The following is a 24,616-nucleotide window of genomic DNA, read 5'->3' on the forward strand; positions in this document are numbered from 1 at the left end:
ATTTGATGAACTCACTAATTTCCATTGGATGGACTCACTCACTTTCCATTGAATGAACTCACTCACTTTCCATTGGATGGACTCACTCACTTTCCATTGGATGAACTCACTCACTTGCCTTTGGAAAAAAACACTGTCATCAGCCTCTTTCATTACATGCACTTGTGTAGTCTCTTTCACTAAATGACTCACTCGTTTAGTGAATGAATTCACTCTTTCATTGAATTAACAGATTATCTACGTTCACACGAAATCACTCACTCTCCGTCTGCCTCTTTCGTTCCACGCACTTGTTGTTTCAGTTTTCAGACACCGGGACACGTTCAGCAGCGCCTGCACGTTGTCTGCTTTCCATTCCCAGCAGCACCGTGCAGGGGTGGTGGGGTTATTTTCACCTCCTGCTGGGCCAAAGATAAAGGCTGAAGTTAAGGCCCATCAGGCCTCCTTGTGTTGCTGTATCCTTGCTGGGCGTGGTCTGGAGCCTCACACTTAGATGCAAATGCAATGGATGGAAACAAAGGCACAAGGCCTGTTACCTCTTCACAGGTGCTAGAGGGAGGCATGCCTTCGACTTTTTCAATCTCTGTATCTAAGAGATATGCCCACACTGTAAGAATGTCAGATGGGTTGGTCTGTCCATGTATTTACACAAATAAACGATGTGAATACCACTATTTTATTTATTTTTATTCTGTTACTCATCCTAATGCAGGGCGTCAGAGCCCTTTACGTAACATACACATTAAACATTGACAATAAATCATGTTTGTGTGAAACCAAGGTACAGAATGTGTTACATAAGGCAGTGAGGGGTACAAGGTGTAGGAGTTACACATCCTTCAATACCTCAGTGTGGTCTTTTAAGAAGCATTACAATATCTGAACTGCAAGTAACTAAAGGATCTCTGTCTTAAGAGCAGGAACCCACTTTCCTAACTCCACAAAATAAAAATCTGTCATATGTGTGTCACGTGATGTGCTTTGCAGGAGACTTCTTAACCTTCAGCTGCTTCTTTGATTGAAATCAGGACTAGACAACACACAGATCCCTCCAGCAAGTGTGTTAATCTCCTGAGTTATCTTACCATTATTATTGTTCTCTAAGATTTTCTGCGCACACAAATATCTCTGCAGCAGGTGCCTTAACCCCATAATTGAATTTGCAGATTTTATAACCAACTAAGCAGAACCATTCTACTGTACTGCCTTGTCTCTCCTTGATGCCAATTTCTTTAATGGCAGAGTTTAAAAAGAAAAAAATGTATTAGTTGAGGCCCATATTTGGTGTTGGTGTTTTGCCACATTTTTAGCACAACACGGACTCAAAATCTAATTTGTGAAATCTTTTAAGGCGCTTAAACGTATTCCTGATTGACCCGCTAGACGTACGTGTGAGGTTTTAATATCTGATGCCACTTCTTGTGATGTCACTTCCTTTGATGTCACTTCCTGGGATGCCACCTGCGATGTCACGGGCTATGACGTCATGCGCTGTGACATCAGACGCCATGACGTCACTGTCTTGCATGCTGCCTAACCAGGCTCGTCCCCCCCACCTCTCATTTTCCGGCTCGGTTTACATTTACCTTTAGATGGATTAACTCATTCTCTCACCGAATGACTCACTCTTAGTGTGAATGACTGACTCGTCTCGCCTGCATGACCCCTTCATATTCAGGAGATTGGCAGCTGCCTTTCGTGATGAGATCACCTCTTACCCCGCCCCCCCAAGATCCCCCTCAAATTCTCCCCCCCCCAGTACCTTCTCTGATCCCCGTACAACACACGTCACCCACACCTCTACATGAGCGGACCCGTCATACATGTCAGAGGCATCATGTAATACCCTCCCCGCTGGCCCCGCCCCCGCCCCGCCCCCTCGCCCCTCCCCCAGTCGCGGCCGCTATGGCGGACACAGGGAATGGCTCCTCTCCGCGCTCCGGGTCCTCGCCCTTCCTGGGGATGCAGCTGGCCTCGCCGCCCACCTTCAGGTACCGATGCCCCCCTGCCCCCCACCCCAGCCTCCCCTGCCCCTGAGGGGGGGCTCCCGCTGACAGCATCCCCATCCGCGGCTCTGGGTACCAGCGCCGTCGGCTGCCTCCCGCCCCTCGCGCTGCAGCCGCTGCCAGCGCGGGGCGCTGAGGACAGGCCGTGCACGCAGCCCCCCACATACACCCCGGGGCCTCCGTGTGTGCATCAGCATCAGTCCAGTCTCAGTGCCCCTAATAAACAGTCACCGGCCCTTTAAGGGATCTCTGAATTACATCTAGTACTGAAGTGGTCCCCTCCAATGGAGCTGCCATCCGTGGGGCACCTGTTATCCTGCTGACAGCTCCCAATTAATGCCCTTTGAAGAGCCCACCTGTTATCCTCCAGTCAATATTGCCCTGTGTGACGTGATATTCCTCCCTTCGTCACTGATACAACCTGCGCGCACGCTGTCTGATTCCTGTCGTTAATGCCCTCTGCCTTCACACCTGTTATCCTTTCTGGCATCCATGCTTTTTGTGCTCCCACCTGTTATCCTTCCTCGTATTGAGGCCCTCTGGGTGGGCCCCTCCATCCTTCCTTCCCTAGCAACACCCTCTGGCTGCAGACACATTATCTATCCTTCCGGTCATTAACGGACCCTGCACGCACCCCCATCAGTCTTCCTGTCAGTTATGACTTGTGTCCGGTCACCTTTGATGATTCCAGTCATTAATACCCCCTTGTGCGCGCACCCTTTCCTTCCTTTCACAGTCATGTCTTCTGTGTGTCATGCTTCTTGACATTTAGGCCCTCTGTGTGCGCACCTGTTATCCTCCCTGTCACCAATGCCCTCTGTGTGCGCACCTGTTATCCTCCCTGTCACCAATGCCCTCTGTGTGCACACTCGATATCCTCCCTGTCACTAATGCCCTCTGTGTGCACACTCGATATTCTTTCTTTCATTAATGCCCTGTGTGTGCACACTCGATATCCTTTCTTTCATTAATGCCCTGTGTGTGCACACTCGATATCCTTTCTTTCATTAATGCCCTCTGTGTGCACACTCGATATCCTTTCTTTCATTAATGCCCTGTGTGTGCGCACCTGTTATCCTCCCTGTCACCAATGCCCTCTGTGTGCACACTCGATATCCTCCCTGTCACTAATGCCCTCTATGTGCACACTCGATATCCTCCCTGTCACTAATGCTCTCTGTGTGCACACTCGATATTCTTTCTTTCATTAATGCCCTGTGTGTGCACACTCGATATCCTTTCTTTCATTAATGCCCTGTGTGTGCACACTCGATATCCTTTCTTTCATTAATGCCCTCTGTGTGCACACTCGATATCCTCCCTGTCACCAATGCCCTCTGTGTGCACACTCGATATCCTTTCTTTCATTAATGCCCTGTGTGTGCACACTCGATATCCTTTCTTTCATTAATGCCCTCTGTGTGCACACTCGATATCCTCCCTGTCACCAATGCCCTCTGTGTGCACACTCGATATCCTTTCTTTCATTAATGCCCTGTGTGTGCACACTCGATATCCTTTCTTTCATTAATGCCCTCTGTGTGTACGCTCGTTAGCCTTCATGACATTAATGCAATGTTTACACACCCATAACCCTTTCTATTCTTAATACCGTCTGTGTGCACGATCAACATCATTCCTGTTATTAATGCCCTATATGTGCACAATCGATATCCTTCCTGTCATTAAGGCCCTGTGTATGCCCGCACGTTATCCTGCCTGTCATTAATGCAATGTTTACACACCCATAACCCTTCCTATTCTTAATACCGTCTGTGTGCACAATCGATATCCTTTCTTTAATTATTGCCCTCTGTGTGTACAATCGATATCCTTCCGGTCATTAATGCCCTCTAGAGTGCCAGAGCCGCGCGCTGCCCACGGTGGCCAGTCGGTGCCCTCTGCCCTCTGCCGGGTGGGGCATCCTTCTGCTGAAGCTCGTGCGTGCTTTAAGGATTTCATGCGTCGCTCGGTTCTTGGAGTGTTCAAGCGCCGGAGACCTGACCATGAATGAAAGCTCGGGTCCTTAATTATTTTTATTTATTTATTTATTTATTTCAAAGGTTTTATATAGCGCTACTGCACCCAAGAGTATCAGAGCGCTTTACAAGGATGGTGAACATAATGAGATAAAATTAACAATTAAGCGAAAAAGAGTTACAGTATGATAATGCATTCAACATGGCTAAGGAGGCAAAGAAACAGAGAGATAACATTAAGTGGAAAGTGAATATTAAAAGTTAGGAGAGAGAGGGGGGTAAAGAGAGGGGGAGTGAGAGAATGAAGGGATTGAGAGGGGGTGGGAAGAGGAGTGGACAAGGGAAGAGAAAGGAGTGAACATAGTCAGGTTCAGTAACATTAGATACCCCAATGCTTGTTGAGAAGGAGTACGTTGAGTTCCTTTTTGAAGAGAGGGTTAGAGGGGTTGCAGCGAAGATCCTTAGGGAGAGAGTTCCAAATTGTAGGAGCATTACCAGAGAACGCACGGGATTGGGTCTTTTGACATTTGAGTCTGGGTGAGATCAAGACAAGGGAGTTTGTGCTCCTCAGGGACCTGGTGCAACCTGCTTTGTGTAGTTTTGTTGCAAGGTAAGAAGGGCTGTTTTGGTGAAGAGCTTTGCGAGTGATGCCGGCAATCTTGTAGGTGGATCTTCCTTCTATTGGGAGCCACTTGAGATTTTTGAGGACGGGGGAGATGTGATCAAATTTTCTACAATCAGAGATGAGTCTCGCAGCTAGATTGAGGACCGATTTCATCGGTGCAAGATGGATTTTAGGGGTGCCCGCCAAAGTGGCGTTGCCATAATCAATCCTGGAAAGGACAAGCGATTGGACAACAAGTTTGAAATCGTCTGCAGGAATAAATGGTTTAAGTTCGTTGAGGTGGAGAAGGGTGAAAAGCGCACTTTTGGATGCATTTTTAATGTGGGGGATGAGATTTAGATTCTGGTCGATGCTGATGCCTAGGGATTTGACAGAATTAGAAGTGGAGAGTGGGCAGTTAAGAGCTTTGATGTGATTGATCCAGAGTTGAATGGGAAGGGGGTTGTTTTTGGGGGAGAAAAGGATGATTTCAGTTTTATTTGGGTTCAGTTTGAGATGGTTCCGATGGAACCAGGTTTGAATTCTGGTCAAGGTCTCATTGAGGTGGAGAATGTCTTTGTGGGATTTGATCTTGTAATATAATTGGGTGTCATCGGCATAGAGGTGGTAATTGATATTAGCTTGTTTGAGGATGAGGGTGAGCGGTTCCATGAACAGATTGAATAGGGTTGGGGAGAAGATGGATCCTTGAGGGACGCCGAGTGAGACAGGTTGAGGTTTGGAGAGAAAGTGGCTGAGCTTGATTTGCTGTGATCTGTTTTGAAGGAATGGGGAAAACCATTTGAATACATTGCCATCTAATCCGAACCGGTCTTTGAGCTGTGCACTGGAGCTGTGCTGGTGTGGCCTACTCTAGAGATAGAGCTCTCACTCGCTGAAGCTGTTTATGGAGCTGTGCATGCCGGACCTCATTCTATATGGAGCTGTCCATGTCAGGTCTTGTTCTATAGGGGGCTGTCCATGTCGGGTCTTGTTCTATATGGAGCTGTCCATGTCAGGTCTTGTTCTATATGGAGCTGTTCTTGTCAGGTCTCGTTCTATATGGAGCTGTCCATGTCAGGTCTTGTTCTATAGGGGGCTGTCCATGTCGGGTCTTGTTCTATATGGAGCTGTGCTTGTCAGGTCTCGTTCTATATGGAGCTGTGCATGCCAGGTCTCGTTCTATATGGAACTGTCCATGTCAGGTCTTGTTCTATAGGGGGCTGTCCATGTCAGGTCTTGTTCTATAGGGGGCTGTCCATGTCAGGTCTCGTTCTATATGGAGCTGTCCATGTCAGGTCTTGTTCTATATGGAGCTGTCCATGTCAGGTCTTGTTCTATAGGGGGCTGTCCATGTCGGGTCTTGTTCTATATGGAGCTGTGCATGCCAGGTCTCGTTCTATATGGAGCTGTCCATGTCGGGTCTCGTTCTATATGGAGCTGTGCATGTCGGGTCTTGTTCTATATGGTGCTGTCCATGTCGGGTCTCGTTCTATATGGAGCTGTCCATGTTGGGTCTCGTTCTATAGGGAGCTGTCCATGTCGGGTCTCGTTCTACATGGAGCTGTGCATGCTGGGTCTCGTTCTATATTGAGCTGTCCATGTCGGGTCTTGTTCTATATGGAGCTGTCCATGTCGGGTCTCGTTCTATATGGAGCTGTCCATGTCGGGTCTTGTTCTGTATGGAGCTGTGCTTGTCAGGTCTCGTTCTATATGGAGCTGTGCATGTCAGGTCTCATTCTATATTGAGCTGTCCATGTCGGGTCTTGTTCTATATGGAGCTGTCCATGTCGGGTCTTGTTCTGTATGGAGCTGTGCTTGTCAGGTCTCGTTCTATATGGAGCTGTCCATGTCAGGTCTTGTTCTATAGGGGGCTGTCCATGTCAGGTCTTGTTCTATAGGGGGCTGTCCATGTCAGGTCTCGTTCTATATGGAGCTGTCCATGTCAGGTCTTGTTCTATAGGGGGCTGTCCATGTCGGGTCTTGTTCTATATGGAGCTGTCCATGTCAGGTCTCGTTCTATATGGAGCTGTGCATGCCAGGTCTCGTTTTATATGGAGCTGTCCATGTCGGGTCTTTTTCTATAGGGAGCTGTCCATGTCGGGGCTTGTTCTATAGGGAGCTGTCCATGTCGGGTCTCGTTCTACATGGAGCTGTGCATGCCGGGTCTCGTTTTATATGGAGCACTCCATGTCAGGTCTTTTTCTATATGGAGCTCTCCATGTTGGGTCTTGTTCTATATAGAGCTGAGTATGCCGGGTCTTGTTCTATATGGAGCTGTCCATGTCGGGTCTTGTTCTATATGGAGCTGTCCATGTTGGGTCTTGATCTATATGGAGCTGTGCATGTCGGGTCTTGTTCTATATGGAGCTGTGCATGCCGGGTCTCGTTCTATATGGAGCTGTGCATGTCGGGTCTCGTTCTATATGGAGCTGTGCATGTCGGGTCTTGTTCTATATGGAGCTGTGCATGCCAGGTGTCGTTCTATATGGAGCTGTCCATGTCAGGTCTTGTTCTATAGGGGGCTGTCCATGTCAGGTCTTGTTCTATAGGGGACTGTCCATGTCAGGTCTCGTTCTATATGGAGCTGTCCATGTCAGGTCTTGTTCTATATGGAGCTGTCCATGTCAGGTCTTGTTCTATAGGGGGCTGTCCATGTCGGGTCTTGTTCTATATGGAGCTGTGCTTGTCAGGTCTCGTTCTATATGGAGCTGTGCATGCCAGGTCTCGTTCTATATGGAGCTGTCCATGTCGGGTCTTGTTCTATAGGGAGCTGTCCATGTCGGGGCTTGTTCTATAGGGAGCTGTCCATGTCGGGTCTCGTTCTACATGGAGCTGTCCATGTCGGGTCTTGTTCTACATGGAGCTGTGCATGCCGGGTCTCGTTTTATATGGAGCACTCCATGTCAGGTCTTTTTCTATATGGAGCTCTCCATGTTGGGTCTTGTTCTATATAGAGCTGAGTATGCCGGGTCTTGTTCTATATGGAGCTGTCCATGTCAGGTCTTGTTCTATATGGAGCTGTCCATGTTGGGTCTTGATCTATATGGAGCTGTGCATGTCAGGTCTTGTTCTATAGGGGGCTGTCCATGTCAGGTCTTGTTCTATAGGGGGCTGTCCATGTCAGGTCTCGTTCTACATGGAGCTGTCCATGTCAGGTCTTGTTCTATATGGAGCTGTCCATGTCAGGTCTTGTTCTATAGGGGGCTGTCCATGTCGGGTCTTGTTCTATATGGAGCTGTGCTTGTCAGGTCTCGTTCTATATGGAGCTGTGCATGCCAGGTCTCGTTCTATATGGAGCTGTCCATGTCGGGTCTTGTTCTATAGGGAGCTGTCCATGTCGGGGCTTGTTCTATAGGGAGCTGTCCATGTCGGGTCTCGTTCTACATGGAGCTGTCCATGTCGGGTCTTGTTCTACATGGAGCTGTGCATGCCGGGTCTCGTTTTATATGGAGCACTCCATGTCAGGTCTTTTTCTATATGGAGCTCTCCATGTTGGGTCTTGTTCTATATAGAGCTGAGTATGCCGGGTCTTGTTCTATATGGAGCTGTCCATGTCAGGTCTTGTTCTATATGGAGCTGTCCATGTTGGGTCTTGATCTATATGGAGCTGTGCATGTCGGGTCTTGTTCTATATGGAGCTGTGCATGCCGGGTCTCGTTCTTTATGGAGCTGTGCATGTCGGGTCTCGTTCTATATGGAGCTGTGCATGTCGGGTCTTGTTCTATATGGTGCTGTCCATGTCGGGTCTCGTTCTATATGGAGCTGTCCATGTTGGGTCTCGTTCTATATGGAGCTGTCCATGTCGGTTTTTTTTCTATATGGAGCTGTCCATGTCAGGCCTTGTTGTGCATGGAGCTGTCCATGCCGGGTCTTGTTCTATATGGAGCTGTCCATGTTGTCCATGTCGGGTCTTGTTCTATATGGAGCTGTCCATGTCAGGTCTCGTTCTATATGGAGCTGTCCATGTCGGATCTTATTCTATATGGAGCTGTCCATGTCGGGTCTCGTTCTATATGGAGTTGTCCATGTCAGGTCTCGTTCTATATGGAGCTGTCCATGTCGGATCTTATTCTATATGGAGCTGTCCATGTCGGGTCTCGTTCTATATGGAGCTGTGCATGCCGGGTCTCGTTCTATATGGAGCTGTCCATGTCGGGTCTTGTTCTATATGGAGCTGTCCATGTCGGGTCTCCTTTTATGGGGAGCTGTCCATGTCGGGACTTGTTCTATATGGAGCTGAGCATGCCGGGTCTCGTTCTATATGGAGCTGTCCATGTCGGGTCTTGATCTATATGGAGCTGTGCATGCCGGGTCTTGTTCTGTATGGAGCTGTCCATGTCGGGTCTTGTTCTATATGGAGCTGTCCATGTCGGGTCTTGTTCTATATGGAGCTGTCCATGCCGGGTCTCATTCTATATGGAGCTGTGCATGCCGGGTCTTGTTCTATATGGAGTTGTCCATGTCGGGTCTTGTTCTATATGGAGCATACATGTCGGGTCTCGTTCTATATGGAGCATACATGTCGGGTCTCGTTCTATATGGAGCTGTCCATGTCGGGTCTCGTTCTGTATGGAGCAGTCCATGTCGGGTCTCGTTCTATATGGAGCTGTGCATGCCGGGTCTCATTCTATATGGAGCTGTCCATGTCGGGTCTTGTTCTATATGGAGCTGTCCATGTCAGGTCTTGTTCTATATGGAGCTGTGCATGCCAGGTCTCGTTCTATATGGAGCTGTCCATGTCGGGTCTTGTTGTTTATGGAGCTGTCCATGTCAAGGGTTGTTCTGCATAGAGCTGTCCACGTCAGGTGTTGTAATCAGTAAGAGAGGGAGGAGTTAATGTGGGGGGTAGTTCACTTCCCCGTAATGCTAGAGATATCAAGAAGAACTAGCTCACAATATTTAGGAACTAGAATGTTTATGTGTGAAAAACCCTTCGGTTTTATATGAAAACCCGTCACCCAGCAACCTGGTTGGTGTCTTGCTTCATCATCGGGTCCCACCCAAGGTGCCGAGTGCCACCCTGGTGTGCTTCGAAGCCTGAATTACAGCAGAGCAGGTATAGTGTAAGTGCTATAGCGGTGCTGTGATAGTGAAGTTAAAAGCTGTCCATTGGGTCCCTTTGAATAAAGAGTTATTTTAATAATGAGCCCTCTGGCAGAATTAAAAAGAGGTGTTGGAACCTGGCCCGGAGGTACTGGGATCCCAAGGAGTGAAAGTTTCTAAGGGTAATTATGAGGATTTTAAACAGAATTCTTTTGTGGATCGGCAGCCAATGGAGGGCTTCCAGGGCCGCAGATGCTGATGACTTCCTAGGCCATTTTAGTGTTAGTCGGGCTGCAGCGTGTTGTACCATCTGTAGTTTGTGGAGGACCCACTTGTTCGCTCCTGCACAGAGGCTGGTGCTGTAGTCCAGTCTAGATGTCACTGTTACCACTGCGACTGCCTGTCTCGCCTTGCTGGGGGGTAAGTCAAAAAACTTTTTTAATGATTTCATGTAGTGGAAGCAGGTGCCGGCCACAGCGAGGGATTGCTAGTGGAAGGACAGAGCTGAGTCAAATTTGACCCCCAAGTTTCTGACTACCGCTAATGTGTTAGAAGGAATAGGGGGCAGGAGGGGGGGATTGGTCGTCCAGCCACCATAGACTGGGAAGAAAATATTCCCTTTTCCCAATGGCATGGTTTCAGTTTTTTCTGATTTACACCTCCGATGATTATCTTTCATCCAATGAAAAACCGCTGTAAGACATTGACTGAGGTTTTCCTCAGCTAGTGTAGTATTTTTATCCAGGACCAGGATTAGCTGCGTGTCGTCCGCATATGAGATGGTGTCGATGTTAAATGAAGATATCAGGTCAATAAGAGTGGCCATATAGACATTAAAAAGCACTGGGCTGAGGATGGACCCTTGCCGGACCCCAGAAAGCAGAGGCTTTTCTGCTGACTGGTGTTGTCCAAGAGTAAATAAATAAATGTCGGAATTTGTAAAGCGCACAGCTACCTCCACCGGAGTTGTCCCGGCGCTGTCCGTATACCGCTTAGGAACCCTTCCTGGCTTCCATGGGAAATGTCCACTCCTGGGCACCTCCCAGGTGCAGCCAGGCATCCCAGCGCTTTTGGGGCCGCTGTGGAGATTAAGCAAGCTATTGCCCAGAGTTGCAGAGTGGGACTCATGATTAGAATAGGCACCGAGGCGAGAATTACCAGGTTCGAGGAAATTGAGTCCAAGACCCGCCGAGGCGGGAATTGAACCCTGGTCCCGGGCCAGACCTCTGCATCAGGGTCTGCCACTCTAACCATTTAGCCACACTTCTCCAAGAGTATGACTTGACTTCGGTTTTGTAGGAACGATTTGAGCCATGCCAAGGCAAGGTGAGAAACGCCGTAGAATTCGAGGCGGTCCAGGTGATTGACATGCAAGACCGTGTCAAAGGCATCTGATAGGTCTAATAGGACCAACGCAGCATTCCTTCCCTGGTCACAGGCGGCTTTAAGGGATTCAGCTGTGTACAGAAGGGCTGATTCCGTGGAATGCTGTGGCCTGAAACCAGATTGGTTTGGCTGTAGGTTGTTTGCTCCTTCCAGGTAGATCATAAATTGGGAGTTAACTAGTTTCTCCGTAATCTTACTTGGGCAAGGAAGCAGAGAGATGGGACGAAGTTTGGGGTGGGTGGTGGGGTCGGCAAGCTGTTTCTTTTGGAGGGGTTTGACTGCCGCAAGTTTCCACTCATTGGGGACAGCGGCTTGTGACAGGAAAGCATTTATTATATTATTAATGTCTGGATTGACAGTATCTATCAAAGCATGTAAGATTGCGTGGGGACAGGGGTCACAAGGTGAACCTGATTTAGCAGCACGAATAGCCTGATGGGATTGATCTGAGCTGATAGTTCTAAAGGCTCAAAGAGAGTGTCTATTATTTCCAGGAAGAGCTGTGGTATTTGTGGGAGGGACAGTGAGTACAGAGAAGCCTTTTTAGGTCTCGGAACTGCGAACAGATTGCGAAGCAATCTGTCGTTCCGAGACTCTATTGTAATCATTCTCGCTTTTACGGAGTCAAGGGAGACAGGAGACAAGCGAGGTGCACGCGCAACCTTGGAACTGGGATCAGGTCGCGCGCGCTTCCTGTCTCCCATGGCTCCTGAGAATCAGACTCACACGCACGCATACACACACATACAGCCCCCCCGCCGCGCATACACACACATACAGACTCCCCCCCCCCCCGCCGCCGCCGTGCATACACACACAGAACCCCCCCCTTACACACACACACATCTCCTACCTCGTCTCGGCGTGTTATCGTGCTCCCCGCTCCTCTGGTGCGCGCGCACCACTGGTTTCGATTCCCGCGTCGGCCGGTTTCGAGTCTTCTTTTCCGAATTCCCTCCCTCTCCCTCTACACTTTGTAGGTGCAGCACACACTTGACAAGCAACAGCACCGTCCAATCCTAAAAGCAGCAGTTAGCACGCTAGCCCTACTCCGTCACGTGACCCGGAAGCAGACTGTACCGTTCAGCGCCCAGTGAAAAAGATGTAAACACCGTGCGCGCGCACCCCGTACGACCGTCATCTAGGATCCAGCTGCTTGTTCTGTCGATCGCTTGCGGCGCTGTTTCTCGGGCCACTAGCCCATTTGCTCTGATTAGATAAGACTTTGAAGTTCAGGGTCACTTGGGTTTCCTCGTTCCTAGAGGAGGTCGGTCGTGTTCAGACGGCCCTGCGTCCTCTGCCCTCGTAGGCTAGCTGGGTTGTAGGTGGTGTTTTTAGTTTTGGTCGCGTTTTACGTTTTAATTACCTTTTTGTTCCGATTGGTTGATAAGGGCTATTTACCTCTATTATGATTGGTAGGTAGAACATTCGGACTTTTTCTGTGTTAGAGTCGACTATAAAACAGACATCAGTGAATGTATTTTGGTGCGTTGTGTACTGATAGGTGTCAGGCTGAATAAAAGCAACAGTGAATTAGTGTCGTTGCATAAGCGTAAGACATTATTACACTGCGTTTTGTCCCTCAAAATTCTGGGCTCTGATTGCACTATATCAGACGAGTGTCTTGACTGTACTGCCTACAGCTATGTAGGTGGTACTTTAGTGTCTGTCCTTTGGAATAGAGATCGAGCTTTAATTTAGTGTATTATCTGTTCTGTGTTGGTGTTGCTTAGGCATGCGTTTAGTGAAAGTTACTTCAAGAGTGTAAGTTTGGTATCAATGTCAGGATCGGAACGATTGTTGCTCATAAGCAAGGGAGGCCAAACATCTAAGGTGGGTGAGCTGTAGCAGATACCACACGGTTTGGGGTGGATTGGGATCGTTTAAAATCGTGTGTGGGCGGTTGGTAGTATTTACTGAAAGTGTGATGATGGCCAGGCAGCCTCGGGACTATTCCAGGCTAGCGGGTCACGGGTAAATGTTGTAAAGTATCCGAAAGGGAGCTTGAGTGTCACGTGGCTTCAGTTCCTACCAGTTCACGGCGAGATATCATGTAGTGAGGACAGCAGTCGATAACGTGTACCGCCACGAGGTAGCATTTTCTGTAAATATCCTACTATCAGTGTTGTAGAGATTCTGTCACTTTGAGGCCAGGTTGAGTGGATGTCCTTTCCCTCAGACATGGGCGATGGGGTTACGCAGTAGCAGCACGAGTCGTGGCGGTGCCGGGGAACCGCCGGAGGGCCGGTCCACAGGTCGCCACGGTAGTGGCGAGGAGAATGAGGAGGAGAACGTGGATCTGGCACAGGAACTGGCTTATCTCCTGCGCAGGTAAATCCTCTTGTGTGAACCATCTCTCACTGACTATGTGCTACACTATGCTACACTACTATTATTTCACAACAGGTTGGAGCAGGGAAGGGATAGGTAGCATAGTTCAAACTGCATCTTTGAGGTCACTCTGTTGTGTGCGCACAGTCCCAGATTATACAGTTGTAACTGCGACAGTCTGTGGTCAGTCTGTTATAGCTTTATGACCCTGGAACATTATCTGCCAACAGAAGGCCCTGGGATGTATACTGTAATAACATGCCAGCCTTGAGTCCTGTCATCTTTGTTGTAACCACTCAGTACTGGTTTTATACTTACGTAATTGCTGGCATATCTGTTAAGGGGACATATTGTTTAGCTACGTACCTATGGGCTGTACTGTCTTGCTGCCCTGTTGTCCTAACTTTATGCCACTGTGCTATATTGTCATACCAACAGGCATGGGACTATACAAATTTCACAGCTTGATTTTACTCTCGTAATCGTTGCAAATGTACGACCCTGGATCATAAGTTGTCGTCAATTTTTAACTTTTGCATTCACACTGTTATCACTGTTAACATTCTGTAACATGGCTCCACTCAATGCCCATTGAAACTGCCGGCCTACCCATATTATACTAATTACTAATTACTAATGTGCTCCTTTACAGCATACATTGTGTAATATACATTTCCCGCTTTCAGTGTGTAGGGGTGATCTAGACATGGCAGACATTTGATCAGCTTTCATGCCAATTGTGCCTTACATAATCATGGGAGTAGTGAGTGCAGAGTAGTGAGTGCAGAGTAGTGAGTGAGTAGTGACTAGTGAGTTGTGAGTAGTGAGTAGTGAGTTGTGAGCAGTGAGTGCAGAGTAGTGAGTGCAGAGTAGTGAGTGCAGAGTAGTGAGTGCAGAGTAGTGAGTACAGAGTAGTGAGTAGTGAGTGCAGAGTAGTGAGTGCAGAGTAGTGAGTACAGAGTAGTGAGTACAGAGTAGTGAGTGCAGAGTAGTGAGTGCAGAGTAGTGAGTGCAGAGTAGTGAGTGCAGAGTAGTGAGTGCAGAGTAGTGAGTACAGAGTAGTGAGTACAGAGTAGTGAGTACAGAGTAGTGAGTAGTGAGTGCAGAGTAGTGAGTGCAGAGTAGTGAGTGCAGAGTAGTGAGTACAGAGTAGTGAGTACAGAGTAGTGAGTACAGAGTAGTGAGTACAGAGTGCAGAGTAGTGAGTGCAGAGTAGTGAGTGCAGGGTAGTGAGTACAGAGTAGTGAGTACAGAGTAGTGAGTACAGAGTAGTGAGTACAGAGTAGTGAGTGCAGAGTAGTGAGTGCCGAGTAGTGAGTAGTGAGTGCAGAGTAGTGAGTAGTGAGTGCAGAGTAGTGAGTAGTGAGGGCAGAGTAGTGAGTAGTGAGTGCAGAGTAGTGAGTAGTGAGGGCAGAGTAGTGAGTAGTGAGGGCAGAGTAGTGAGTAGTGAGGGCAGAGTAGTGAGTAGTGAATGCAGAGTAGTGAGTGCAGAGTAGTGAGTAGTGAGGGCAGAGTAGTGAGTAGTGAGGGCAGAGTAGTGAGTGCTGAGTAGTGAGTGCAGAGTAGTGAGTAGTGAGTGCAGAGTAGTGAGTAGTGAGTGCAGAGTAGTGAGTGCAGAGTAGTGAGTGCAGAGTAGTGAGTGCAGAGTAGTGAGTGCAGAGTAGTGAGTGCAGAGTAGTGAGTAGTGAGTGCAGAGTAGTGAGTGCAGAGTAGTGAGTGCAGAGTAGTGAGTGCAGAGTAGTGAGTAGTGAGTGCAGAGTAGTGAGTAGTGAGTGCAGAGTAGTGAGTGCAGAGTAGTGAGTGCAGAGTAGTGAGTGCGCAGGGTGAGCAGTGTGTGAGCGCGCAGGGTAAACAGTGTGTGAGCGCGCAGGGTAAACAGTGTGTGAGCGTGCAGGGTAAACAGTGTGTGAGCGTGCAGGGTGAACAGTGTGTGAGTGTGCAGGGTGAACAATTCCAATCCAAACCACATAATTCCATTACACAGCACATGCATACACTCCATAACACATGGCTAAAAGACATTGCCATTTACAATGCCATTAGCTCGAACTCAAATAAATCCGAGACCTATTGCATTTCCAATGCTTGTTGTAGTACCTGGACCTTCTGTTCAAAGAAGTCCGCTATGCAGTCACGAAGAGACTGTGATGGGGCAATCTCTTATTTAAGTGACGTGGGATTTATAAAAGAGTTAACTATCTTAAAGATGAGGAAGGGCAAGCTTGCTGCGCACTTAACGGAACTTCTCACGCCCAATGGGAATTTACATTTTAAATTCTTGCACCAAACCTACCACGCCCCACTCCACTTGCACAAGCATGGCTTGCGCGTAGATGCAAAATGTAAACACTGCAAACAGACCAGGCTGATTTTGTGCACCTAGCGTGGTATTGTAGCAAGGTACAACTCTACTGGGAAAAGGTGATTCAACTTCTTAGTGTGATCCTGAATTGTAAATTAGATTGCTCACCACAATTATGCCTTATAGGTCACTTAACACATTTGAAATCTGCCAAGTAAAAACTAGCCGCCATAATGTTACTCTTAGCAAAATGTAGAGTAGCCATGCATTGGGATAGCAGGAAGACACCTACCATAGCTCATTGGATGCTAGACGCCAGTTTTCCTTTCTGAATGAGACAATACTCCATGTGTCGGAAGAATATATAATTACTCCTCACACTTGGAGCTTCGATTCTGATTTTGAATTGCATTGTTATGGAGCCGGGAGACACATAATTTTGAGCTATTGAGACCATACAGCGAAGTACGCTATTACCTGGGTTACAAGAATAAGACCTAAAACTTGGTTTAGCCCTGAAGAAGTCTGTGGTATATTACCACCAAAGATGAAACACGTGTTGGCAACGGCTAGAGGTTTAAAGAAGAATTACTGAATAAAAAAGAATATAAAAGAAGAAGGGAAGACACCCAGAATTTGTCAACTGTTTATTTATACATCTTTATCTTTGTTAGCTCAGGATATACATTATGTTTATGTTTGTAAGGTATTGATTGGATCATGCCTATTTGGTTGTAGATGGGTGGCCTAGACCTTATCCTTTGAGCTTTCTGTAATAAGTCAAAAATACTGTTTTCATCACGAATAACCCAGCGCAACTATCACCCAGCCATCCTTGCTTGCCCGTGTTACTGGACTCTATTTACTGTAAAGACAATTTTCAGATATATGCAGAGGAGCTGGCCACAGCTGCCAAACCCTCTGACTTCTGGGAACCTCTTACCACATATTTACGTGAACATCCAGACCTCCTTACAACTGCTACTTAAATGCTGTATAAGTTAATGTTATGTGACATTGCTGGGATGTATCAGGGCGGTGCTAAATGTTACCAAGTGTTATATTATGCGTATTCATTATCTGAATGGTGTATAGTGCAAGATAGACTTGATGTTGTATGTAAACGAGATATGTTTCATGTTTGAAAAATTTTAAAATAAAAAAAACCTATCTTAAAGATAGTTTTTGGGTTAGAGTTTGCCAGTTTGAGCATTTCGGTGAAATAGGATTTCTTGGCAGCTTTGATATGTTGATGGTAGTTTTTAGGAGCGGCCTTGAACTCAGTTTGTTCTGTCTGTTTATATTGTTGTCGCCATCTACATTTAAGTTTCCTACAGTGGCTATGTGTTTCCTTCAGGTTTTGGCTGTACCATGGAGCAGAGGGTTTCTTTAACCAGCGGTTCTTTTGTGGCCCAGGGGATGCAAAGCGATTGCTCAGGGTGGACATCCACAGCGTAAAGTGTTGATGGTCTTCAGCTGTATCTCCCGACAGTGTAGGCCTACACACTGAGGCTTCTAGATTGAGGTCTGGAAGGGCTGCCATATCATTCCACCTGGACTTGGTGCATTGAATGGTGGGTATGTGGCCCTTTTGGTTTTTTGCGGGCTGGAAACTTATTTCTGGAGCTATAAGCTAATGGTCAGACCGCGTAAGGCTAACTGGGTCCTTAACTGTGAGAGTTGCGAGGTTTGGGCAGATACCATCCAGGATGTGGCCAGCGTTATGAGTGGGGGTGAGTATGCTCTGTTTCAGGCCCAGTGTGTCCATGATTTCTCTGAAGTGAATTGCGCCCGGGTCACTTTGAACATCTAGGTGAATATTAAGGTCTTCTTCGAGGGTGAAATTGGCAAATCTGGGAGCGAGTGAGCTCACATTATCTCCTATGCTGTCCAAGAAGGTCTTATTAGGGCCAGGTGGGTGATGGGGCAGAGCTCCAGAGAAGGCGAAGGAGACCTCTAATTGGAAGCAGAAGCAGATGCTTTCTGCCCCTTTAATGTCTGATATTTTGAATACTGAGCATTTCAGTGCGCTGCGATAAATGATCGCCAGACCTCCTCCCCATTGTTCTGGTCTGTCCTGTCTGTGGATGAGGTTGTTAGGGGAAGAGGGCACAAAACATTATCTCGGTTGCACCAGGATTTAAGCCAGGTTTTGTGGAAATGTACCCCAGTGAGGGCACACTGTTGCAGGGTCACCCTCCTGTCCACGGGTTCAAAGACTAACAAAAGAGAGATCAGCACTGGAGTGGATTAAATAAAAACAAGTTTATTAAATGCTCATGAGCAGGGCTGCGAACGAAATACACCCTCAATTGTTGTGGGAGGAAGTACACTGAATTCACAAACCATCGTGCTTGTATACAATTTTGTTGCAATGCAAGCATATGGACAGAAATGGAAAGAGCGAGTTTAGACAAAGAAATAACTATTAGTAAACAAGGGCAGATGGATGACCACTTGGTCAGGAAATAAGGAGGGGGAGCAGGAATGTATATGACAGCAGTAAACGGTCAATAGATTGCCTCTCAGACCAGGTGCACCGGCAGCTACAAACCCCCCAGAACACACATTGCTTAGCTATGTCTATAGAGGTCAACTAAAGTTGATGACACAAGCAGGGTGAAAAGGTGAACAGCAGAGTACGAAAGAATTACGAAGGAAGCAAAATGGATGCCACAGCAAAAATGGCCGTGGCTTATGCTAACCTAAAATATTACACGTTCCACAGTTTCAGTTATTAAGAGGCAGTCTAGATTATCGCTTACAAGTACATCATAGATATTTTGGGCGTGTTTGCATAGTGAACGGGTGTTAATAAGAACTCCGCATAGGTAGATCGGGTTCGGGCTGCATCCAGTCGGTGTGTCTTGTATGGGCTTAAAGACTGTTTTGCAGTATCTATAGCTGATTGAGTCCTTCCGTTTAGCGAGATTAAGGGGGGTTTTCCAATTGTGAGAGCTGCTTTTAAGGGCCAGAAGGTATTCTTTGGTAAAATCTGTACCTTGTAGCAATTGGGCAGCATTTTTGGTGCAGGACGCATTCTGGACGCGGACAGGTGCAGACGGACTTGCCTTTGGCGCACCCACTGTGTGTGTACGCTGCGTGTCCGTGCCATCCCCTGGTTAAGTACACGAAGGGAGAGGGCTTATGGGGGGGACTAGACCATCTCACTCCCAAGATGGCGGCCACTAAATGGCCCTACGGAAATGAGGGCAACCTGAAACAGCCATCCTCCCCCCAGGCAAACAGCAGGATTGCTGTGGTGGACCGGTGAGGAGTGGCAGTGAAAAAGGAACAGCGTTTGAGACTCGGTGAGTCGAAGTGCGACCAAAAGTAAAAATAATACAATAGTGCAATAATAAAATATAAAACAGGTGGCGGATTAAAAATAAACACAGTTTTCAGTAATTAAGTATTTAAGTATTCAAATGCAAGGGTTGGTTAAAAATAGACTGGCACCCAAGGTTCTTGTCCGCAGCTTATCCCTCATTCAGACCTTGATCTATATGGAGCTGTCCGTGTTGGGTCTGTTGTTAATGGAGCTTTCCCTGTCAGGCCTTGATCTATATGGAGCTGTCCATGTCAGGCATTGTGGTGTACGAAGCTGTCCATCTCAGGTCTTGTTCTGTACGGAGCAGTCCATGTCAGGTCTTGTTGTGCATGGAGCTGTACATGCCAGGTCTTGTTGTGTATTGAGCTGCGCATGTCAGGTCTTCTTGTGGATGGAGCTGTCCACGTCAGGTCTTGTTGTGTATGGGGCTGTCCATGTCGGTGCTTGTTTTGTATGGAGCTGTCAATGTTGAGACTTGTTCTTTGTGATGCTCTGTATGTCGGGTCTTGTTGTGGATGGAGCTGTGTATGTCAGATCTTCTTCTATACGGCGCTGTCCATGTCGGGTCTTGTTGTGGATGGAGCTGTCCTTGTTGGTTCTTGTTGTGTATGGAGCTGTCCATGCCAGGCCTTGTTCTTTGGTCTTGTTGTAAATTGAGCTGTCTATGTCGTGTCTTCTTCTATACGGAGCTGTCCATGTCTGGTCTTTTTCTACATGGAGCTGTATATGTTCACTCGTGTATGGAGCTGTAAATGCCAGTTATTGCATTGGGAACTACCCATGCCTGGTCTTGTTCCCTTTGGACCCAACCATGTGAGCTCTAGTCATATGGAGCTGGGTATGGCCGGTCTTGCTTTATATGGCACTGTGGAGGTAGTCGTTGTTATTGAGGTTGTGTTCCTATAGCGCTTCATAGCACAATGGACTCAGAGTGAGACATAAGGTTAAACTTCTGGTGCCAGTGTGATGGTGTGTGAGTGTAGGGTGGTATGGGCTGGAAGTGTTAACTGGTCAATGAATGGGTGCAGGGGAGCAGTGCATGCTCGCTGATCTCTACTGGTCTTGTTCAGTTTCTTACTCTTTGAACCACTCAGAGAATGGGCACAGTGAGTGTAAACCACACTGAGCATGGGCACGGGGAGTGTAAACCACTTCGAACATGGGCACGGGGAGTGTAAACCACTCTGAGCATGGGAACGGGGAACGTAAACCACTCTGAACATGGGCACGGGGAGTGTAAACAACTCTGAGCATGGGCACGGGGAATGTAAACAACTCTGAGCATGGGCACGGGGAATGTAAACCACTCTGAACATGGGCACGGGGAGTGTAAACCACTCTGAACATGGGCACAGGGAGTGTAAACCACTCTGAACATGGGCACAGGATTGTAAACCACTCTGAACATGGGCTCGGGGAGTGTAAACCACTCTGAGCATGGGCACGGGGAGTGTAAACCACTCTGAGCATGGGCACGGGGAGTGTAAAGCACTCTGAACATGGGCACGGGGAGTGTAAACCACTGTGAACATGGGCACGGGGAGTGTAAACCACTCTGAGCATGAGCACGGGGAGTGTAAACCACTCTGAACATGGGCAAAGGGAGTTGATATCACTCTAAGAATGGGCACATTGAGTTTAAACCACTCTGAGCATGGGAACAGGGAGTTTAAAACACTCTGAGCAAGGGCACATGGAGTGTAAACCACTGTGAGCATGGGCACAGGGAGTTTAAACCACTCTGAGCAAGGGCACAGAAAGTTTACATCACTCTGAGCATGGGCATAGGGAGTGTAAAACCCGCTGAGCATGGGCACAGAGAGTGTAAGGCACTCTGAGCATGGGCACAGGGAGTTTAAAACACTCTGAGCATGGGCACAGGGAGTGTAAGGCACTCTGAGCATGTGCACAGGGACTGTAAAACACTCTGAGCATGGGCACAGGGAGTGTAAATCTCTCTGAGCATGGGCACAGGGAGTGTAAAACATGCTGAGCATGGGCACAGGGAGATTAAACCACTCTAAGCCTGGGCACAGGGAGTGTAAAACACTCTGAGCATGGGCACAGGGAGTGTAAATCTCTCTGAATATGGGCACAGAGAGTGTAAATCTCTCTGAGCATGGGCACAGAGAGTGTAAAACACTCTGAGCATGGGCACAGGGAGATTAAACCATTCTAAGCCTGGGCACAGGGAGTGTAAAACACTCTGAGCATGGGCACAGGGAGTGTAAAAGACTCTGTGCATGGGCACAGGGAGAATAAACCACTCTGAGCATGGGCACAGGGAGATTAAACCACTCTGAGCATGGGCACAAGAAATGCCCGTAGGCGAATGATGCTACCTTTGGGGTGCAGTCTTGCATCCTCAAGTGCATATGCGCTGGATGCCACATAGACGCAGCGGACAAGCAAACTTTAGAAGGGGCACTGTCCACGAGGTGAGCCACAGGAGTGTGCGTTATGCACACAACCACAGGGGCTTATTTTAAGCCCCTTGCGCTGCCGGTGCGTCACTTTCTGTGACGCTCCGGTGGCGCAGGAGCCTGAATGAATGAATGAATGAATGAATAGAGGTCTTGTAATGCGCTGACTTAGCCCAAAGGGCATCAAGGCGCAGGAGACAAACAGACAAAGAGTCTCAGAAATAGACAAACATAAAGTCTCAGAAGGGCAGAAAAAAATAAAATCAGTAGGCCTGGGAAAAGAGCCAGGTCTTTAAAAGTTTGCGGAAAATCCCCAGTGAGGGTTGCCTGGATAGTTCAGGGGGGAGAGAATTCCAAAGTTTGGGGGCCAAGGTGGAAAAGGCTCTCCCCCCCCCCCCACTTCGCCCTTTTAAATCTGGGGACGGAGAGCAGATTTCTAGAGGCCGAGCGGAGAGTTCTACTAGGGATGTAGGGGCTAACAAGGGACGTAATACCTTCAGAACCTGATCCAAAAACTGCCATATGGGCCATGCAAATAAGCTTGAAAGAGATCCTGGCCTGTTTTGGTAGCCAGTGAAGATCTTTCCTGGCCTGAGTTTCAGATGCCAGCCTAGGAAGGTTCAGGACCATCCTGGATGCGGCGTTTTGGACCATCTGTAGGCGGTGGAGAGACTTCTTATTAATGCCACCATAGAGCGCATTACAGTAGTCAAGCCTGGAGGAGACTAGGGCAACTGTTGACTGTTTGCGGGCATCAGGCGACAGATATGGGGCAATCTTTTTCAGCGTCCGGATGATGGCACAGCAGGTGGACACGGTTCTGTTGACTTGAAGGTCAAAAGAGAGGGCCGGATCTAATAAGTACACCCAAATTCCTCGCCGAGTGGGTCTGGTGGGGACAATCCCCCAAGGAGGAGGGCCACCAATCCCCAGACCACATTTCTTGACTTCCTCCAAAAATCAAGACCTCTGTCTTTTCTCCATTTAGTTTTAGATAGTTCCGTACCATCTAATGCGACACTGCCTCCATGCAAGCTCCGAAATTGAGGGCAGAATCTATTGTTGACTGAGTAGTGGAAACAATAATCTGTGTATCGTCAGCATATGACAATACCTGGTAGCCAAAAGATCGTACCACTTTGGCAAGTGGGGTTACATAGATGTTAAGTAATAGCGGACTCAGGGCAGAGCCTTGCGGAATCCCACATTGCACAGACTGAGAGGGGGACATAAAGTTACCCAACTTTACTTTCTACTGTCTCTGATGGAGGAAGGAGGATAGAAGATTTAGGGCACTACCTCCCACCCCTATCCCCTTCAGCCTGTCAACCAGGATTGAAGGGGACAGGGATAACGAAGGCTGCCGTAAGATCGAGCAGCACCAACAGCATGGTCTGTCCCCTGTCGACCTCAGATCGGATGTTATTGACCACAACTGTGAGGGCAGACTCGGTACTGTGGGCAGCACGAAACCCATGTTGGGAGATATCCAACAGGTTCGCACTCTCCAAGTAGGAGGCCAGATGGCGATTAAGATGTGCCTCAAGTATCTTGGCCGGGGCTGGGAGCAATGGTATGGGCCGGAAGTTTTTCAAAACTTCAGGGTCCAAAGAGGCCTTTTTCAGAAGAGGCTTGACCACTGCAGTTTTCCAAGATACGGGGAAAACCCCCTTGGTGATAGCCATATTCATGACCTCTAGAAGAGGAGGAAGGACAGCCTCTCTACAAACTGCTCCATATTTACGAGGCAGCACTAAGCCACTTTTTTGGGCTAAATGCTGCCTTGTAAATATCGTTCCCTTGAACAGAGTTTTCTGCGTTAAAGGGGCGTGCAATGGGTGTTGGTGGGGGCGTTCCCAGCAACACCCATGTCTTTTTGATACTGCCCTAGATTTACAAGAAATCGTAACTCTGAGGCAGCGCTGAAAACGTACACCTCCCCAGTGGAGGCGTAAGGGAGGCACAACGAGGCGAAATATCTTTGTTTTCCTTGTTTCTCCTTTTTCTATGTGTACTGCCTTCTGCAGCACACACAAAAAGAGGAAAAAGCCTCTTGTGATTGTTTTTGTGCAGGAAGGTGTCCCTCAGTCTGTACCCTTTCCCCTCATTAGGGGCACCTTTGAACAACTACTAAGCACAACTCCTTAGAGAGGAAATAGATGACACTTGCTCGATTCCTTCATTATGCAGATAAATATGTATTTCATAACAATGGCCAGCAGGGGCTTTTGAAGATCATATATACCTTTACTTCGGGAGCCTACATCCAGTAATCTTAAACTACAAAAATCAATTTCACTAAAAATGTATGAAAGAGAGAAACATAACAGTATTCTTGTCTATTCATTCCCCTTAAATTAATCAAATATGAACATAAAAGATTAAATAATCAGTGACTCATCCATGAGTTCATTGCATCAGTAATCGGTGCCCCTGTGCAAGCAATGCTTCCGGTCACGGATGTATGTCACTACAACGCACACTTTTACAACGCATACCTTTACAACGCATTTTTTACAACGCAACATCCATTACAACGCATTCCATTACAACATATGCCATTACACCGAAAATTAAAAAACTACATTTACAACGCATTCCATTACAACGCATAATACCTTTACAACGCATACCATTACAACGCATAACATTACATTGCATGTTTTGGTAAGTATTGGATAGTGTAGGGGTAAAATGTACTAATCTAACTCCAGGGGGGTGCAACAGTAGGGTAAGTGCTGGATAGTGTAGGGGTAAAAATTACTATTCTAACTCCAGGGGGTGCAACAGTAGGGTAAGTGTTGGATAGTGTAGGGGTAAAAATTACTATTCTAACTCCAGGGGGTGCAACAGTAGGGTAAGTGTTGGATGGTAATGTTATGCGTTGTAATGACTACGTTGTAAAGACATGCGTTGTAGTGGTGTGCGTTGTAGTGTCATGCGTTGTAATGGTTGCGTTGTAATGGCATGCGTTGTAATGGATGTTGCGTTGTAAAAGTTTCGTTGTAATGGTAGTGCGTTCTAAAAGTTGCGTTGTAAAGGTTGTTTCCCTCCGGTGACAGAGCAGGCAGGTCTGTCGTTCAAGGAGAGATGTAGGGTACACAGGGCAGAGGTTCTGGGCCATGGCTCGAACATGGACCCTAAGGCTGGACGTCCTGAGGGAGGAGTTAGGAGGAGGAACCAGGTGACCACTGGTTGGAGAGGGCTG

The 24,616-nt window shown here is 47.6% G+C and overlaps 1 protein-coding gene across 1 annotated transcript in view; it reads left to right on the forward strand.

Annotated features, from left to right (window-relative positions):
• The first annotated feature begins 1,884 nt into the window (after positions 1-1,884).
• MAPK8IP1 (mitogen-activated protein kinase 8 interacting protein 1) overlaps positions 1,885-24,616 on the forward strand; it is a 409,187-nt gene continuing 386,455 nt past the window's right edge. Inside the window, exon 1 of the mRNA XM_078684384.1 lies at positions 1,885-1,991. Within this exon, the coding sequence (XP_078540510.1) occupies positions 1,906-1,991 (86 nt within the window). The 5' untranslated portion in view covers positions 1,885-1,905. The remainder of the gene's footprint in view (positions 1,992-24,616) is intronic.

The sequence above is a fragment of the Lissotriton helveticus genome, chromosome 3_2, assembly GCF_964261635.1.
Source record: "Lissotriton helveticus chromosome 3_2, aLisHel1.1, whole genome shotgun sequence".
Lineage (NCBI taxonomy): Eukaryota > Metazoa > Chordata > Amphibia > Caudata > Salamandridae > Lissotriton > Lissotriton helveticus.